The 18,794-nt window shown below is 31.0% G+C and overlaps 2 protein-coding genes across 2 annotated transcripts; both read right to left on the bottom strand.

The window, feature by feature from the left end:
• Positions 1-3,446: 3,446 nt before the first annotated feature.
• LOC110612540 lies at positions 3,447-4,199 on the bottom strand. Its single transcript, XM_021753316.1, has 2 exons — positions 3,905-4,199; positions 3,447-3,775 (listed from the first exon to the last, which is right to left on the bottom strand). The coding sequence occupies exons 1-2, from the start codon at positions 4,197-4,199 to the stop codon at positions 3,447-3,449; spliced, it is 624 nt and encodes a 207-aa protein (XP_021609008.1).
• Positions 4,200-10,635: 6,436 nt separating this feature from the next.
• On the bottom strand, positions 10,636-16,054 carry LOC110613185 (LEAF RUST 10 DISEASE-RESISTANCE LOCUS RECEPTOR-LIKE PROTEIN KINASE-like 2.4). Its single transcript, XM_043955583.1, has 5 exons — positions 15,312-16,054; positions 12,776-12,835; positions 12,251-12,277; positions 12,107-12,136; positions 10,636-11,898 (listed from the first exon to the last, which is right to left on the bottom strand). The coding sequence occupies exons 1-5, from the start codon at positions 16,015-16,017 to the stop codon at positions 10,808-10,810; spliced, it is 1,914 nt and encodes a 637-aa protein (XP_043811518.1). The 5' UTR covers positions 16,018-16,054; the 3' UTR covers positions 10,636-10,807.
• Between the last annotated feature and the right edge of the window lie 2,740 nt (positions 16,055-18,794).

The following is an 18,794-nucleotide window of genomic DNA, read 5'->3' on the forward strand; positions in this document are numbered from 1 at the left end:
TTGCCCCATACGAAGTCTATCATCTTGCGGGCTGTGATTGTGGGGATTGCCTCTGCCTCTTGCCATTTTGAGAAGTACTCTACAACCACTACTACAAACTTTTTCTGCCCCGTGGTCTTAGGAAAAGGTCCCAGGATGTCTATTCCCCATTGTGAGAACGGCCACGGGCTGGATATGCTGGATTGTGGAGTGGTTGGAGTATTTATCGCATTGGCAAACCTCTGGCATACATCACATCTTCAAACAAACTCTTCTGCCTCCCTTTTAACAGTGGGCCAGTAGTACCCTTGCCTGAATATCTTATTTGCCAGCGTTCCTGCTCCTTCATGAGCTCCACACATCCCTCGATGTATCTCTTCCATTACTTTTATTGCTTCGTCAGGGCTCACGCACCAAAGCCACGGGCTGGATTTCCCCTTTCTGTACAAAGTCCCTTTAACTGCTTGGTCATTAGCAGCTCGGGCAGCTATCTTTTTTGCTTCATCCTTGTCTTCGGGAAGCTTTCCCTTCTCCAAGTACTCCAGGTAGGAGGTCATCCAGCTTCGGCTTTGCTCTACCTGCAATACGGTGGCCGTTTTATTAAAAGCGGGTGTGCTGACTTACTGTATGTACACTTCATTTGGGGGTTGCTCCAGCTCTTCCCTAGACAATCTACTGAGCAAGTTTGCCTCCTCATTCTCCTCCCGAGGTATTCTCTAATATCTCACAGTGATCCCGCGACCCTTGAGCTTGGCTTCTATGGCCTTTACCTTTGCTAGGCAGTTCTGCATGGTAGGGTCTCTAGCTTGATATGCCCATGTTATCTGATTAATCACCAGCTAGGAGTCACTGTTTACCTCGAGGTCGGTTGCCCCTACCTCCATTGATACTAGCATTCCATTTATTAGGGCTTCATACTCTGCCACATTATTAGAGGCCTTGAATTCTCCAGGTCCCTTCAACATTATTCCTGCACCACTACCCCCAGCGCCTGATGCCCCATCTACATACAGCTTCCAGCTGAATTCTTGGGAGGGCTGCTCTTCTCTCTCATTCCCCAACGTTCCCAAAGATGACTCACCCCGTTCTATCCATTCTTCATTGAATGAGCACTTTGCTATGAAGTTAGCTAGGGCTTGGGATTTTATGGTGGTCCGAGGTCGGTACTCTAAACAGTAAGGGCTAATCTCAATAGACCAGGCCAGCATCCGACCTGAGGTTTCCGGCCTGTGGAGAATCTTCTTCAGTGGCTGATCTGTCGTGACTATCCCCTGATGGCTTTCCAGATAGATCCTAAACTTCCGGACTGCCAATAGTAGAGCATATGCCATTTTCTCGATGTTCAGATATCTAACCTCAGCGTCCTTAAGCACCTTGTTGATGTAAAACACTGGTTTCTGCTCTCCTTCTTCTACCCTTACCAACACTGCACTGACAGCTTGTTCTAAAGCTGATAAGTAAATCAAAAGCTCTTCTCCTTCCAACGGGCTACTAAGTACATGAGGCGAGCTAAGATAGCTTTTGAGCTTTTTGAAGGCTTCTCGGCAGTCTTCCGTCTACTCGAAGTTTGAAACTTTTCTCAACTTCTTAAAGAACGACAAGCATCTTTCCGCCGACCTTGACATGAAGTGATTGAGCGCCACCACCCTCCCAGTAAGTCTCTGGACATCCCTCACACAGGTTGGCTCGGGCATATTCAGGATGGCTTCTACTTTCTCTGGATTGGGCTCAATGCCTTTTTCACTCACCATATATCCCAAGAACTTTCCTCCCCTGATGAAGAATGCACACTTAGCCGGGTTTAGCCTCATTCTGTACTGCTCTAGCACCTCGAATGCCTCCCTCAGATTTGCCAAGTGTTGCTGAAAGGTCGGACTCTTCACCATCATATCATCCACATATACTTCAACATTTTCTGCCGATCTGATTTTTAAAAATTTTTTTCATCAGTCTTTGGTATGTCGCTCGGCATTCTTCAGTCCGAAAGGCTTGGCTCTATAGCAGTAAGTCCCATCTTCTGTTATGAACGAGGTCTTTTCTTCATCCGACCTGTCCATTGGGATTTGGTGATAACCAGACATAGCATCCAAAGACGACATGTAATCAAAACCGGCCGTGGAATCGACCATTTTATTAATATCAGGGAGCGGATAACAATCTTTGGGACAGGCCTGATTCAGGTCAGTAAAATCTATGCACATCCTATATTTGCCATTGGCTTTTTTGACTACTACAGGATTTGCTAACCACTGTGGGTACATAACCTCCCTGATAAAGCCTGCCTCTTCTAACTTCTGCACCTCCTCCCTGATGGCCTGTTGTTTTTCCCTTCCTACTACCCTCTTCTTCTGCTTCACCGGCCTAGCCTCCGGGAGGACATTCAGCTTGTGCGTCATTACTTCAGGGTCAATTCCGGGCATGTCAGAAGGCTTCCAGGCGAAGCCTGACGCATGACCTCGGATCAGGGCCATGACTTCAGTTTTCTGCCCCTCAGTCAGGCTGGCGTTAAGACTGAAGACATTATCTGTCTCCGCTTCTGATAAGGGAAAGGTCTCGAGCTCTCCGACTGACTCTGTTTTGGCCTCTTTTTTCTCGTCTCGGACCTCCAAAACTTCCGAGTCAAGCTTCTCCCCCGCCGAGCTCGGCCCTGACACCATGGCCAGGTACACTGCCCTCGTCTCCTCCTGACTTCCTCTGACTACTCCCACCCCTGCCTCGGTTGGGAACTTCATAGTCAGATATCTGATGCTGGTTACGGTCTCGAAGTCAAATAGTGTAAGTCTTCCTAATATGGTGTTGTAGTTCAGGGGGAGTTTAGCCACTAAGAACACCGCATAGTGAGTGCGAGTCCTTGGCGCTTCCCCTAGAGTGAGGGCCAGCTTCACTTTCCCTTCCACAGGCACTGGGACTCCCCCGATCCCTTTGACCGGGGCCTGATCTCAAACTAATTGCTCCTCAGAAATTTCCATTTGCTGGAAGACCCTGTATGGCAACAAATTCACCTTATTCCCGTCATCCACCAAGATCTTCTTAACCCGGTAGTTATGGATGACGGCTTTAATAACCAAGGCGTCGTCATGAGGCATCTGAACACCCTGGGCATCCTCCGGAGAGAAGGTGATAGTCATTGGAGAGTGCTCGACTACCTGCATGACTTCGGCGCTGCTGCTTTCCCCTTCTCGCCCTCTCTTCTTTCCCTTTCGGCTCATCCGACCTCCGGTTCCTCCTACAATCATGTTGATGGTTCCACTGGAGCCATCATTCACCGGTCCCATACCCGTCCTCCTGGGTGTTTGCGTTGTAGGGATTGGCCGAGGCCTTTCTCCTTCTGGCTTCTTCACGAAGTTCCGCAGGTGACCCCTTTTGATCAGCCTCTCGATCTCGCTGATCAGCTGATAGCAGTTGTTGGTGTCATGGCCGTGTGTATGATGATACTGACAGTATTTGTCAGGATCTCGCTGGTTTGCTTATGCTCTCATAGGCCTGGGCCATTGAAGGAACTCTTTGTCCTGAACAGCCATGAGCACCTCGGCTTTAGAGGCGTTAAGAGGAGTTAAGTTCTCCGGAACTTGCGGTGGGAGCGGTCTCTGTTCAGGGATTTGAGGAGGAAACGGTCTCCGGTCCCTCCGGTCCCAAGGCTGCCTGTACTGCTCAGGCCTCTTGCCTTGCTTTCTCTCCTGCCCTTCTGGCCTCCTTTCCTCCGGGGCTTTCCCCCTATCTACCGCACCTTTGGCGAATCGGCTCATCACCAAGGCGTCGTCCTGCCTTATATACTTCTCTGCCCTCTTCATCAGCTCTGCCAACATGGTAGAGGGCTTTCTACTTAATGAGCCAAAAAACTCGAGGGAGGTCGTCCCCTTCTGCATAGCCTCCACCGCTCTGCCCTCATCCAGTTCAGGGATCTACAGGGCCTCCGTGTTGAAACGGGCAACATACTCCTTGAGCGACTCATCCCTTCTTTGTCTGACCGTCTCCAAGTAACTAGTCTTCCTATCTGCTGGCACTCTGGCTATGAACCGGCTAATGAAGGCGATGGCCAGGTCCCCAAAACTCCTTATACTTCCCACCTCCAAGCTGTTAAACCACGCCCGTGCCGGTCCTGAAAGTGTTGTCGGGAATACCTTGCACATCAAGGCATCCGATAAAGTCTGCAACTCCATAAAAGTCTTGTAGCTGAGGACGTGCTCCCTCGGGTTGCCAGCTCCATCGTACGCTGCCATAGGTGGCATCATAAACTTCTTAGGAATGGTCTCCTACTGCACCCACTTCGAGAAAGGTGAAGAGGTGGGCAGGAGAGCTTGGTTTGGATCCTTTGTCCCTAGCTCGGCTAGGAGCTGCTCTTTCATCTTCTGTAGCTTTTGGTCTATACTCTCCTCCTCTTGCTTAGGCCTTTTCTCCAGGTGGCCTTCCTCCTCCCATGCTTCACTTTCCGTCCTTCTGGTCGTTCCGGCTGAGTAACTATCGACCTCGTCGTTCTCTATTAACTCCCTCACCCTTCTTCCATGAACCCTCTCCTCTGGTTCTTCTTCTCCTTTCGCTCTTCTCCCCTTTCCTCCAGTTTCTCTACTGTTGGTTTGGGGATGGTTGAAGGTAGGCTGGGGTTCATTGGTTCAAGATTCTTCTACCACCAGCAACACATTCACTGGGGTGCTGAGGCCCCTCTGTTGCATCATCTGCCCCAACCAGTGAGCAGTATTTTGTAGTTGAAGGGCCATGGCTTGAAGGTCTTGGTTGGATATGGCAGCTCCGGGCACATTCCCTGCTAAGCTTGGTGAGGGGTTGAAAGGGATTGGAGTTTGGTTGTTTGGGGTTGTGGGACTGGAAAAAGAGAACTGTTGTCCCTCCTGAGCAGAGCTCAGGTCATTAGGGGTGTTGACAAGGTTGTTTTCGTTATGGTTGGCCATTGCAGATCTCAGTGGGTATTGTAAGAGTGGAACTCCAGTGACGAAAAGATCTCCTTCGTTCCCAAAGACGGCACCAATTGATAATCTGAGATCCAAAAAATAGGGTTTTACAAGAGTTCTGTAAACTTAGTCCGAGAGAAGGATGCTCCTCTCCTTTTATTCTTTTTCTTTGTCCGTCAGTGACGTATAACAGTCTCACTGTCATTGGGCCACGTGTCTCTCCCATACAGATATGGACGTACGAAAATATCAGATCTCTTTTACATGCGTAACGACCATTTAATTCTCCTCTGGCACGCATGCGAATGGACCCACCAGGCGGGTGGGCTGGATGATGAGATTAAGGCTGAGCCTAGGGGAGGTCTGATCATTGAGCCGGATAAGTTGGGCCGCTGATTGAGAAACCCAAGCGGGGCTCGATTCTTTGGCTGAACGGGCTGGACCTGACTCATGCGAATGGACCCACCAGGCGGGTGGGCTGGATGATGAGATTAAGGCTGAGCCTAGGGGAGGTCTGATCATTGAGCCGGATAAGTTGGGCCACTGATTGAGAAACCCAAGCGGGGCTCGATTCTTTGGCTGAACGGGCTGGACCTGACTCATGCGGAAGGTTTAGAAGCCTTCTGATCATGGGCTGTCATCATGGGCCTGGCCTTAGACCGGGATAGTGAAATCCAGCGGTTATCAAATATTAACTGTTAAAATTAATCGATGAACTAATTATTAGAGTTTTTAACATATTTTTAAAATTGAGAAAATAATTAATAAATTTTATAGAGAATAAATAGTAAGTTTTCTTAAATTTTTATTCTTTTTAACTGAAAAAAAAAATTATAAATCTAATTAAATTCATTACTTCTCTTTAATAATCAAATAAACCAATTTAAATTTTTTGATCAATTAAGTTCCTATATATTTGTTCAGGGGCTAAATAAGTATTCATCTAATATAATATTATTTTTTAATAATAAAAATATTTTTTATATAATGAGATTTTATTTTTAAAATTTAAAAAATTATATTATTTTCATTTTTTTAATTTTTATTTTAATTAAAATACTAAAAAATTTCAAAAGATAATATTTTATTATTAAAAAATAATATTATATTATTTCAAAACTTATTTATCTCTTAGCAAAATACAAAAGTTTAATCAGATTTTTTTCTTTATTTTTATATTTTTTAAATGAGAAAAAATATACTTTTTATTTATTTCCAATGATTTTTTTTTAATAAAATTACAAGGGGATGATATAGTTAAAAGTAGTAAAATTTTAAATCTCTCAAATTTAGCCGAATATATTTACCATTAGATTAAGGATTTAAATATCTCGTATTATTTTTGAAAAAAAGTATATTTTAGTATCATGTATTTTCGCGCATTTAACATCAAGAGTCTAAAATTTTTAAAGTATAGGATAGAATTGTAAAAATTATAAAGTATAAGCTTTTTTTAGCAATTATCCTCAAAAAAATTGTTTAAGTCTCTCTCTTTTTATCATACCCTCTCTATTTATCTATATTTTATGCTTTTTAATCTCTCTATTCACATGTATTTTTCATTGTGTCTCTTTCTCTCTTATTTTTTCATTTTTTTTATATAATTTGAAATTTTAACAATTTTTAATATTTAAGATTTGAACTTTTAGAATATTTATTTTAACGTTTTTTATTTAAGGATCATATAATAATTAGCAATACAATAGATTATGTAGAGCTTATCTGTAATTCCACATCATCATCCAAGATGATATGGCATCAATGAAGATTATGTGGCATGCTACATTATAATAAAATATAAAGATATCATGCCACATCAACGTTCCATAGTCAAATGAAGATAACATTATTATGCTACGCGAGTGAAACTTAATATCGTTAGTTAGTTGTCTTTATAATATTGAAAAGAAAAAGTACATACTCTCGGTTCTGTTTAACTTTTATATAAATTTTAAAATTAATAGCAAAAAATATATTTTTTTTCTATTTTTATAATTACACCCTATTCTTTTAAGTTTTATCAATTAAACCTTATAATTTTTACTTATTTTAATTGCATCTCAATATTAAATTTTTTATTAGAGAATAATAAAATTACCACGTCAGAACTAAAATTTTTTATTAGAGAATAATAAAATTACTACGTCATTTGCCATGTCAATAAAATTTAAGATAGAATTGATTAAAACTTAAAAATTTAGAGTTTTATTTAATAAATTTTTAAAATTTAAAGTGAAATTGTAAATTTTTTTAAAATTAGGATTTTTTTAATATTTTTCTAAAATTAAAATTTATAATATTAAAAATTATTTATATTATTATTATTATAAAAATTTTAATTTTATCGATAGTTTAGTATATCAATTTTATTTTAATGTCATTTCAAATTAACTCACGTTTAAAATTTTTTTTTGTCTGAAATTCTTGTCTGAAATTCACACCGATTATTATTATAGTTTAAAAAGTATAATTAATAAAAATATAATTAATACTATGGTTGAAAGTAAAAAAATTACTATTTAAGAAAATATATTAAAAATAATTATAACTATTTTATTATTTTATATTCTCAAAAATAGATTATATGAAATATAATTTTAACCCGTTTTATATTTCAAATTAGGAAATATAATTTATATATGTGGTTGATTATATATTTTTTTAAACTAATATAATAATAATTAGTATAGATTTAAAAAAAATTAAGAAGCGGGTTAATTTGAAATTAAATTGGAAAAAATTAATATACTAGATAACACTAAAAAACTTATAATAGTAATATAAATTATTTTTTAATATTATAAATTTTAATTTTAAGAGAAATAATAAAAAAATTCACCACATTTAAAAAAATTTATATTCTTAACTTTAAAAATTTATTAATTGAACTATGAATTTTAAAATTTTAACCGATTATATTATAAATTTCGCTGGTGTGAAAAGAATATATCAAATAATAATATTTTTATTAATTTTTAATAAAAAAATTTAAAATTTTAAATATAATTAAAATAAATATAAAAATATAAAATTTAATTGATGAAATATAAAAAAATAAAATTCAATTACAATAATAGAAAGAGAATGAAATTTTTTTTCATTAACTCTAAATTTTATTATATATTTTTATCGTCTTCATTTCTTTTAAGCCAAGGCCCCACCAAAAAAGAGAGCACAATATCGATTGAAAATTGGCCCCACTTTTCAAACACTAGCCTCTCTTATGAAGTCACCACCAAGTATCGACGCTACTATCCCTTAGGATGAGAAAAGAAAATGAAGGGAAAGTTCATATAAATAACCTATAATATTTTTATAATTTTTATCATTTCATTCTAAATATATTTGTAATCCGACCGTTTAGTGTAAATAATTTTATAAAAAAATTAAATAAATTTTAAAAAAATTATGTATGTTTTCATCATGATAAAAATATTTTAAAATAAAAAATTATTTTTAATAAAAAATATCAATTAAATTAAATTATTGTAAAATTCTTAATTCAAAACTAAAGAAATATTCCATTAAAATATATTTTCAAAAACTACATGTAATGGTTATACATCACATAACAAAATGTTAACTACTATTTTTAACTTAAAATTGGATTAACATTCTCTCTTTAATTAGAATAAAATTTTGAGAAAAAATATATAATTAAATTCTTATAAACTATATATAAATTTTTATTTTTAAATGAAAATTTTTATAAATTAAAAGAATTAAAAATTTTCCTATAAAAATAGAAATTAAAAATAAATAAATTAAATTGAATAGAGAAAAGATAAGGAAGTGAATGAATTTTCAAGAGTCGACGATTTGTCCGACTGATAAACATAGAGCGATAGCAAATAGGAATATAATTTTTCTGGGAAAGTGAGCCAATTATTTTATTTTGGATTTTTTTTCGCTTTCTAGGATTTTTGTCAATAGACTAAAAAATAAATGAATATGATGCATTAATAACCTAAAAACAAATAAATAAATAAATAATTAAAGTAAACTTCCCGCTGGAGGGTAGCTTTTCATCCGTCATCACTTTGCAAACTGGTCTTTACATTTCAAATTCGCAGTCTCTCTCATTACATGGAAGAAGTCATCAAACTCATTTATCATAGTTGCTTTCAACATTTATTAAATACTTACCAATACGACAAACTAATAAATTAGAGATATTTATATAAAAAATATAAATCATATATAATTAAAAAAATATTTAAATTATTTTTTGATAAAATAAATTATTTTTTTAATAAAAGCGAAAAAACATCATAATTATAAAAATAAAAAATTCAGTAACAAAAATATATTTGTTATTATTTAGGCAATTACATGAGAAATCAAAGTAAACAAAAATGAGAGGGCTTGGTATTTTCAATAGTGTCTCTTCTTATATTAATCTATCCTATGAGGTTCAATTGATAATGGCTATTTTATAAAAAAAAATTAAAATATAAAAAATAAACGCATTTTTTATAAACAGACATATCTCTAAAAAAAAAATCTATATAGCCTATCTCCAATAGTGAAAGACCCACGCTGTGAAATATTGATCATCTCTTTATAATTAGTCATCGGTTGAAAACTAATCCGTTTATACGATCTCTTTTAAAAAGTTACTATCAATACTACTTATCCCTTAGAATGGAAAAGGAAACGAAAGGAAAAAATTATACGAATAATAGATAAATAATTTATTTATTGATTTGTTTCATAATTTCATATTAAATAGTATACATATTTATATTATTATGGAGGAAAATAAAAAGTATATTAAAAATTTCAAAAACAATGTTATGAGAAGTTCATTTATATTATTATGGAGAAAAATAAAAAAAAATTAATTTCATTAGTTTTTCATTTCAGGATATTTGTAAATTAATTTTTATTGAAGCAGTATTTCAGTATTGTATCATTAAAAAATAATGACGATTTTTAAATGCTATTAAAAAATATTGAGGAGATAAGCAAATAATAAAGTACTATTTAGATAAAATTAAATTATAGACGTTAAAATAAAAATAGAAAAATTTTACATTACTTTAACACTTTTCCTTAAAATTATTAAAATAAAAATATTAATTAACGATTATTTTCCTTGCCGCTTTATTATTTTTTAACAGTACGAGAAAATTATGTTATTTGCTAAGAACGGATATTATCAGTGGTGAAAAATAAAGAATTTAACTTAGAAAATCTAACTTAAATAAGTGATTAGTGAAAATAAATCATATGAAATAAATATATATAGAAGATCATATTCTTATTGATGGCGGTAAACTATATTCTTATTTTGCAATAAGTAAGCATTCTAACAGTTCTTCATATATGTATATATGCATGTCTTTGATTGCATATCTCTATATATTCTGGTTACGAACAAATATTATTCAAACTAAATCAAAATCTAAATTGCATATCTCTAATATAAATAATTATATAGTAAAATATTAATTATAGCGTATATAATAACAAAAATTTCTAAGAATATAACTATAATCGTCATAGGTATAACGATTGAATGTTAATTAATAATTGTGATAAGATCTATATGAGATCTATCAATGATTAATGATTATCCAACCTAATTAATTAACAAAAAAATCTCATACCTTAATATATTCATCATACGTATAACAACGTTTGAATAGTAAAATTTCTACTAGATTAGAGCATTATTCGATCTAAACTGCACTAAATTACCTTAAAATTTATGTTCCCTTACCTACCTCTATAAACAGAAAAGAGCAATATGCAAATTCATTATCATATTATGTAACTAGGAATAGCTTAAACTCAACAAGTTAAACACATAGAATTATTACAACATATCAAGTCATCACTAATTCTATAGAGCAATTTATAAAGGTAACAGAAGTTTCAGAACATTTTACCATCTCTTTCAACCAAACAATATTCTGAATCTATTTTACTTCACTTGACATTGATGATTCTCCTTCATCTATATTCATTGATTCTACAGGATATAGAATAGGTCTTGGGGGCAATTCTAGGCTTTTGAGATCTCCTTCAAGCATGTCTAGTACTTTGTTCATTGGATGACGATTACAAGGTTGCATCTGTATACACCATAGTCCTGTTATAATAATTTTCCTAGCTAATATATTTTCCTCCTCTGATGAGTCTTCTATTGTTAACTTTCCACTTGAGAGTTGGTCATAAACCCAGAATGGATAGTAAACTTGACTCAAATTTTCTGCCAATGCATTTAAGTTTTTCCTTTTTCCTGCAATTTCCAACAACAACATTCCAAAACTGTATACATCTGCTTTATATGAAACACGCCCAATATTTTTGTAGAACAACTCTGGTGCCATGTATCCAATTGTTCCTCTTACAGTGGTAAGAGATGTAATGCTTCCCTTAGTTGGATAAAGCTTAGCTAACCCAAAATCAGAAATTTTTGGAGTGAAATTTTCATCAAGAAGAATGTTATGAGGTTTGATATCAAAATGAAGGATTTGCATATTGCAACCTTGATGTAGATACTCAATGCCTCGTGCCACTCCAAGAGATATCTCATATAACTTTTTCCAACTCAAAGAAATAGATCCTTCTTCACAAAAAATATAATTATCAAGAGACCCATTAGACATAAATTCGTAGACAAGAGCATGCTTTGATCCCTCAACGCAAAAACCAATTAATTTTACTATGTTGGTATGGTGGATCCTTCCAATTGTAGCAACCTCATTGATAAAATCTTGTCCATTAGCTTTAGATTTACCCAACGTCTTTATTGCGGCAAATTGACCACTACGAAGTTTTCCTTTATACACAAAACCATAGCCTCCTTCACCCAACTTTTCCTTGAAACCTCTAGTGATCTTTCGAATGTCTGAATAAGAATACCTTATTGGCATAAGGTTATTGTGACTTTGGAGGAATTCTTCAATATTTTCATACCCAGATAGATGCCTTCTTCTCCATTTATAAATAAGAAACGCAATCACACATGGAGCCCCACATAAAGCTCTTGCAACAAAACACATTCCTGGATAAAATTATGAGATCATATTCAACAAAGAGAAACTCATTAATTAGTTATTGCTCTTAAAATTTTACCTAAGAAACGTGAGAGATGTGCATCCAAATACGTAAGATAAAGTTAGCTAGGTTTCATATATTGCAGATTTTCATGTTGTCTCTTCATATAAATAAGTAACTATGTTCTATAATTCATTAATGGAAGGAATTCTTACCAAGATAAACAAACGTCCATACAAGTATCCCTGCATGAAGTTAATACAGAGAAATTTACTGATGCTAGTGCTCTTTAATCAAGTAATAATTAATTAAACATGATCACATATATATAATTATATAATTGGAGATAGAGATCTTACATGTAATTTCCGAGAAGATCAAACCCCCTTCATTAATTAAGAAGAAAATAAATGAGTATTATATTTATATATCTTATTAACCGAATCAAATATATAATAATAGAAAGAAAATATTTATGTAAATGAAATATTGAGCAACTATGTACTAAATCTTTCTGTTTCTCTGCATTAAATGGCCATAAGTTTTTTTATAACATTAAATAGTCATTTTTTAAAAATAAAATATAGAAAATTGAATAAATAATGAAATGTCTCTCATACTGTGACAAATGATTAAGAAAATGGTTTATTTAAAATTAATATCAAACAAATAGTACATAATTATCCTGTAATTGAATTAACATAAACACTTTTGAATACATAAAGAGAATCATTCCTGAATGAAATTTTGCCTAGGAAATGTGAAATATGCTTTTGAAAACTTAAGGTTAAGTTGGTCAATTTTCATGTCATAGATTTTCGTGTTGTCTATGCATATAAATAGGTTCTCTGTCCCATGATTCATTAATGGAAGGAGTTCCTTACCGACATAAGGCAAATTTCCTTTATAGTGGAAAGGTCCAAGCAAAATCCATAGGATCCACCCTGCATGAAGTTGATGTAGATAAATTTACAGATGTTGCTGCTCTTAAAAGAAGTTATTATTAATTCACTCTACCCAATATCCTCTCCGTTTTGTAATTTTTGTTTAATTTATTTTTTTATATATATTAAAAAATAATTTTTTTATTAATTTTTTAATTATATCATTTTAAAAATATTAAATTTTATTAAATATTAAAAGATGTTTTGAAAAATTTTTAAAAAATAAAGTAAAATTAAATAGAATTATAATAATTTATTTATTACTATAGTATAAAAATGAAAGTGCACAATAATTTTAAAATAATAAAAAAATAGATAAAAATTATAAAATTAAGGAAATATTATTTAAGTGAGAAAGAACTTACCTAAAATATATGTGATCCAATTCCCTTCATTAATTAAGAAGAAAATAAATCAGATATCTAATGGATTGCATTAGTTATATGATCATAGAAACATAAAAATACTATGCAACAGTACTGAGATACTAAGCACAATATTGAGTAACAACTATTAACTGTCCTATGCATAAATACTTTTTTTTTTTTGTTCGTTCAACTCTTTATTGAGAATTTGAGATTGCAAAAACGAGCAATTCAGGTCGAGGAAACCAATTTAATTAATCAAATTCAACTAATAAATTACGGTTTAATTTAATTTAATTAATTTTTTAATAATTTTATTTTAATTTTTAAATTTTATTGAATTCAGTTTTTATTTATTCTGATGTTATTCAGGTTTACACAGAAATCAATCAATTACACACCTCTATTTTTCATTTGCGGTTTAAAAGCTAATTTATCTTATCAATATTAGTCAACGTGCCTTACACATTATAATATTTATTATATATAGTTGTAATTTTTTATATATCTATATTTTTTATATTTTTTATATAAAATAATTTTTAAATAGTTATTGATATCATGAATAATACAAAAATATAATCGATAAATATAAATAATAATATAAATAATACAAAAATATTATTATTTTTTACATATTAATAATATCATTTGCAAATTAACTATAAAAGTAACAAAATAAATCATATTAAAAATAATTAATATTTATAAATTAAAATATTATGTTAAAAAATTTTAAAATAAAGAAATGTATAAAAAATAATAAAAATAATAAATAAATTATCCTGATTATTTTGAAATTTAATTTAACACATTAAAAATAATTTGTGCTGATATAAACTATACTATTATTTTAATATTTTATTATCCTATTTTTTTTCAAAAAATAAAATTAATATTATTAAATTTATTGATTTTGATTATATATATATATATATATTAAAATTTTACTTTATTATCTTATAATTATAATGTTATAAATTTAAACTTTTTATTTTATAATTTAATGTTATAACTATTATTTTAATATTTTTAAGTAAATATAAAATTACTATTATCATTTATTATTATCACTTTATTATTCTTATAATTAATGCTTTAAGTTAAAACACTTATCTATCAATTTAATATTATTAAAATTAAAATTTCTTTTAAAAATCTTGTCTCAAAATATCTATTTTACTATTTACATATATTTTAAAATTAAAATAATTATTTACTAATTTTAAATTAATTTAGATAATGAAATTATTATTCACTTAAAATTTTTAATATAATGATTAATAATATAAATAATAACTTATTATTTTATAACATAATATTACTAAATTTATTAATATTTATTTAATTAACTTAAATAAAACAAGATAATAAAAATTATTGTTAACTTTAAAATTGAAATATAATCATAAATAATTAAAAAAAAATTATTATATGATAATTTTATATAATTAAAATTATTAACTCGACTAATCTGAATTTATGCTGAATATGCTCATTAAAGAGATAAAGCATTTGGATTTAAAAGTTATCTATATACAAAATTCGAATTCAAAATTTTTTATTAATTTCATTTCTCGAAATTTTTTATTGAGAAAAATAATAAAAGGAGATTTCATTTCTATTTTATGTTGAGACAATAAAAAAAGATAAAAATATCCTAATGTATATCTCTTGTACTAAAAAAAATTAACAAAATATTTGAATTAAAATTATTAACAAACGAAGAAAGACTTAATTAGCCTGTAATTGAATTAATTAGTTGGAAAGACAAGAAAATTTTGTCATCATCCTGTAACAAAATAGTAATATTTGCAGCACCTAAATTCCACACTATTCATTTAAATTTTCAGTATTAATAAGATTTTCAAAATTTTACAGTCATCTTTATTAGAAAAGATATTTTCCAGTGATAATTTTTCTACAACTTCAAACATAATAAAATATGAAAAATGTTTTATATTTTTGTATTAAATATAATTAGAATGGTGGAGAAAGAATATATTATTAAGAAAAGGGAAAAAGACTATCAGAGTGATTTATTAATCAAATAAATTTGTGTGTGAATGTAAACAACTATTAATGATAAAATGGATGAAAGCATTACTTACACGGCCGGTAAAAGCATTGAATGCCTTTTCTGCTGTCCAGATAGCAATCATAAGGATGACATTTTTCACAGTAGATTCTGTGCCAGGAAAGCTGAAACCCAAATGCAAGTTGCCTGTGAATTTCAAGAAACGACATGTTCTTCTTTGCCGGAAATAATGGAAACAAACTAATCATCTCCACGCTGCACAACTCCATCAAATCGTTTGCCTTCATGTCTCCTATATTTACATAAGATGAGTTAAGACAAGGAGCTGTTCCCACGTAAGGAGGAGACTTCACTGGATTTTGACACTTTATGAACATAATCTGCTGCGATAAATCCGCCCTTTTGTATTCTTCTGATTCTGACCATCGGTATATATAAGTGGAATATCTTTTCGACAGATCGTATATAAATGGAAAACGAGGAATGGAGGAGCAATTGTCTGGATGGACGCCGGCGTCCACCAGTCCGATAGTGAAGTTATCGTAATCGATGGACTGAACATAGTATCTTCCACCGTTAAGATTTAACACCGTCAAATTGTTTTGACAAGAAAGCTCATATCTATGGTCTCCGCAATTCTTAGGATCAGTTTGTAATCGAAAAGGGTAACTGATGTTGTGGTTATTCCCACATGAAGAAGATGCACAGTGACTTGAATCACTTCCGTTGCAAGTTTGGGAGATGAGCATGAAAACAAAGATTACAATGTCTCCAATCATGGAGGAATCAAGGTAGACAGAGAATGAGACTGTCTCTGTGTTGATTTTTCATGAAAAATTCATATGGCGGCTATAGCCTATAGCCATTAATCTGGGCTTTTTTCAAAATAAAGTTAAAAAACAAAAATATGTCTTAAATCCGGGTTCGTGGAAAAAATTTTCCTGAACCAGGGTGAAGCATTTTATAAATACAGTAAAGCTTATCGCACTTATAAAATGCAGTAGAAGGTGAATTTTTTAAGAAATAATTTTTTTTAAAAAAAATAAAATTTTACCGCATATTTAAAGTGCAGTAGAAGTTTATTTAAATTTAATTTTAACAATTAAAATAAAATTCTACCGCAAGCTAAAAATGCGATAGAATGTTAAATTTTATAATAATTGAAAGTTTTTTTAATTTTTAATAATTAAAAAATTAAAAATTAAATTAATTTATCAATTTACATATTACCGCATTTTAAAGTGCGGTAATGCGTAATGAATAGTAGGGTTTATTAAATATATTATATTAATTATATTTTCAATTTAAGTAATTCTTCATTACGTATTACCATGCAATATTAGGATTTATTATTAAATATATTATATTAATTATATTTATTTATTTATATATAAAATTTATAGATAATTATAAAAATAATATTAATATTAATTATTTAATATAATTAAAATTTAATATAATAATAATAATCATATAAAAATTTATTTTAATAATTAAAATTATATATATATATATATAACATTATAATTATATTTATTTAAATATAATATTTTATATTTTACATTTATTCATATAATTTATTATTTTTATTAAAATTATATTTATAAATAAATAAAAAATATTTAAGAATCATAAAAATGAAAAAAAATATATAAATAATTAAAATTATGGAATGTAATAAAAATAAAATAATATAATTATAAATGATAAAATAAAAAAGTAATGCTAATGATGTCCCAAATGTCTTCCTGTGCCACATGGACGTTCCCTTCGTTCATGTGGACGTCAAGTTCTATATGGCCGACGGTCACCACTTGTACCCTCACCTTCAGCAGCAGCAGGATTAATATTAAGATCAGAAGCTACCGAGCTCGGATCTCGTGTTGCAGTATAATGCGATGGTAAATAGATATCATCGGATGCAAAAGTGGATTACTGCTACCCCGATGTGTACTGTACAAAGTTGCAGAGAATGGTTGTGTGCCTAGGCTAGATGAAGGAATATCCACAAAATGTCTAGCCGAAAATACATATTACATTTATAAATTTTTTCTAATTTTCTAATATTTTCCCTACACAAAAAATTTACAACAACATTTACATTTATAAATTTTTTCCTACTTTAATACTACCTTAATCCCTACAATTTTAATCACAACAACCTATGTATATTACATTAATTTTTAAAATACTAAAATTTCATATTTATTATAAATAATATAAATTTATTTCCTCACATAATATTACTTTAAAATTTTAAATCAAATATATCTAACTAAATAATTTTTTATCCATTTCCTAATATTTTCTATACACTGAAAATTCACAACAAAATTTATATTTATAAATTTTTCATATTTTAATCCCTATATTTTTTATCCAAGACCCTACATATATTAAATTTCTTAAATAACTACATTTTATTTCATTAATTTTTTAAATAAAATAAATCTAACTAAATAATTTTTTCTAATTTTCTAATATTTTTCCTACACAAAAAATTTACAACATTTACATTTATAAATTTTTTCATACTTTAATACTACCTTAATTCCTACAATTAAGCTCACAACAAATTATGTAAATTATTTTTTTAAAAAATTAAATTTTCATATTTATTATGAATAATATAAATTTATTTCCCCACAAACCACCATATTTTTTCATACATTTCTTTTTTATTTATCACATTACTATAAATCAAAATTATTTTTTTCTCATTTTCTCATATTACTTTTAATAATTTTAAATAAATACAACTATACATTTTTTACTATTAATTACATACACAATATAATTTTTTCAACAATATAAATATTTTACAAATTAATTAAATAAATAAAATATATCATATTTTTATAAATAATATTTAATTACTTACTTGTATGAAAATTAATCCCAAATTTCACGCGTACACGAAGGCTGTATCCGAATAGAAAAAACTACAAAATACAACATTTACATTTATTAATAAATTTTTATTTATCTAAATTTTATAAAAAAAATTAATATAAAACATACTTTTTTGTTGAAAATTTGGTGAGATGAGTTGTGCAGAGAAAATCAAGAAGCACTTAAACTTGGAATTAAAAAAAAAATGCAGCAACAAATATGGAGCAGGGAGGGAAGAACTGGCAGGGCAGGAAGGTGGAGCAGGAAAGTGGCGTATGGAGCGGGATGGAGATGGGAGCGGGATGGAGATGGGTGCAGGGATGGAGATGGGAGCGGGATGGAGATGGAAGAGCGGGAAGATGGGAGCGGGATGGAGATGGAAGAGCGGGATGGAGATGGGAGCGGGATGGAGATGGGAGCAGGGATGGAGATGGGAGCGGGATGGAGATGGGGAAGAAGATGGGTTTTATAGGGGTGGAGTAGGAAGAAGAATGGGGAGCGGGGATCATCGGGGAAGATGACCGGGGATGACCGTGGAAGAAGATGGGTCCTCTACCGCACTTTTAAAGTGCAGTAGAGGACAGTTTCTCTGCAGGTGTAGAGACTGCACCTGGCAGAGATTCTACCGCACTTGTAAAGTGCGGTAGAACGCTGCACACTGACG

Source organism: Manihot esculenta, chromosome 4, assembly GCF_001659605.2.
Source record: "Manihot esculenta cultivar AM560-2 chromosome 4, M.esculenta_v8, whole genome shotgun sequence".
NCBI lineage: Eukaryota > Viridiplantae > Streptophyta > Magnoliopsida > Malpighiales > Euphorbiaceae > Manihot > Manihot esculenta.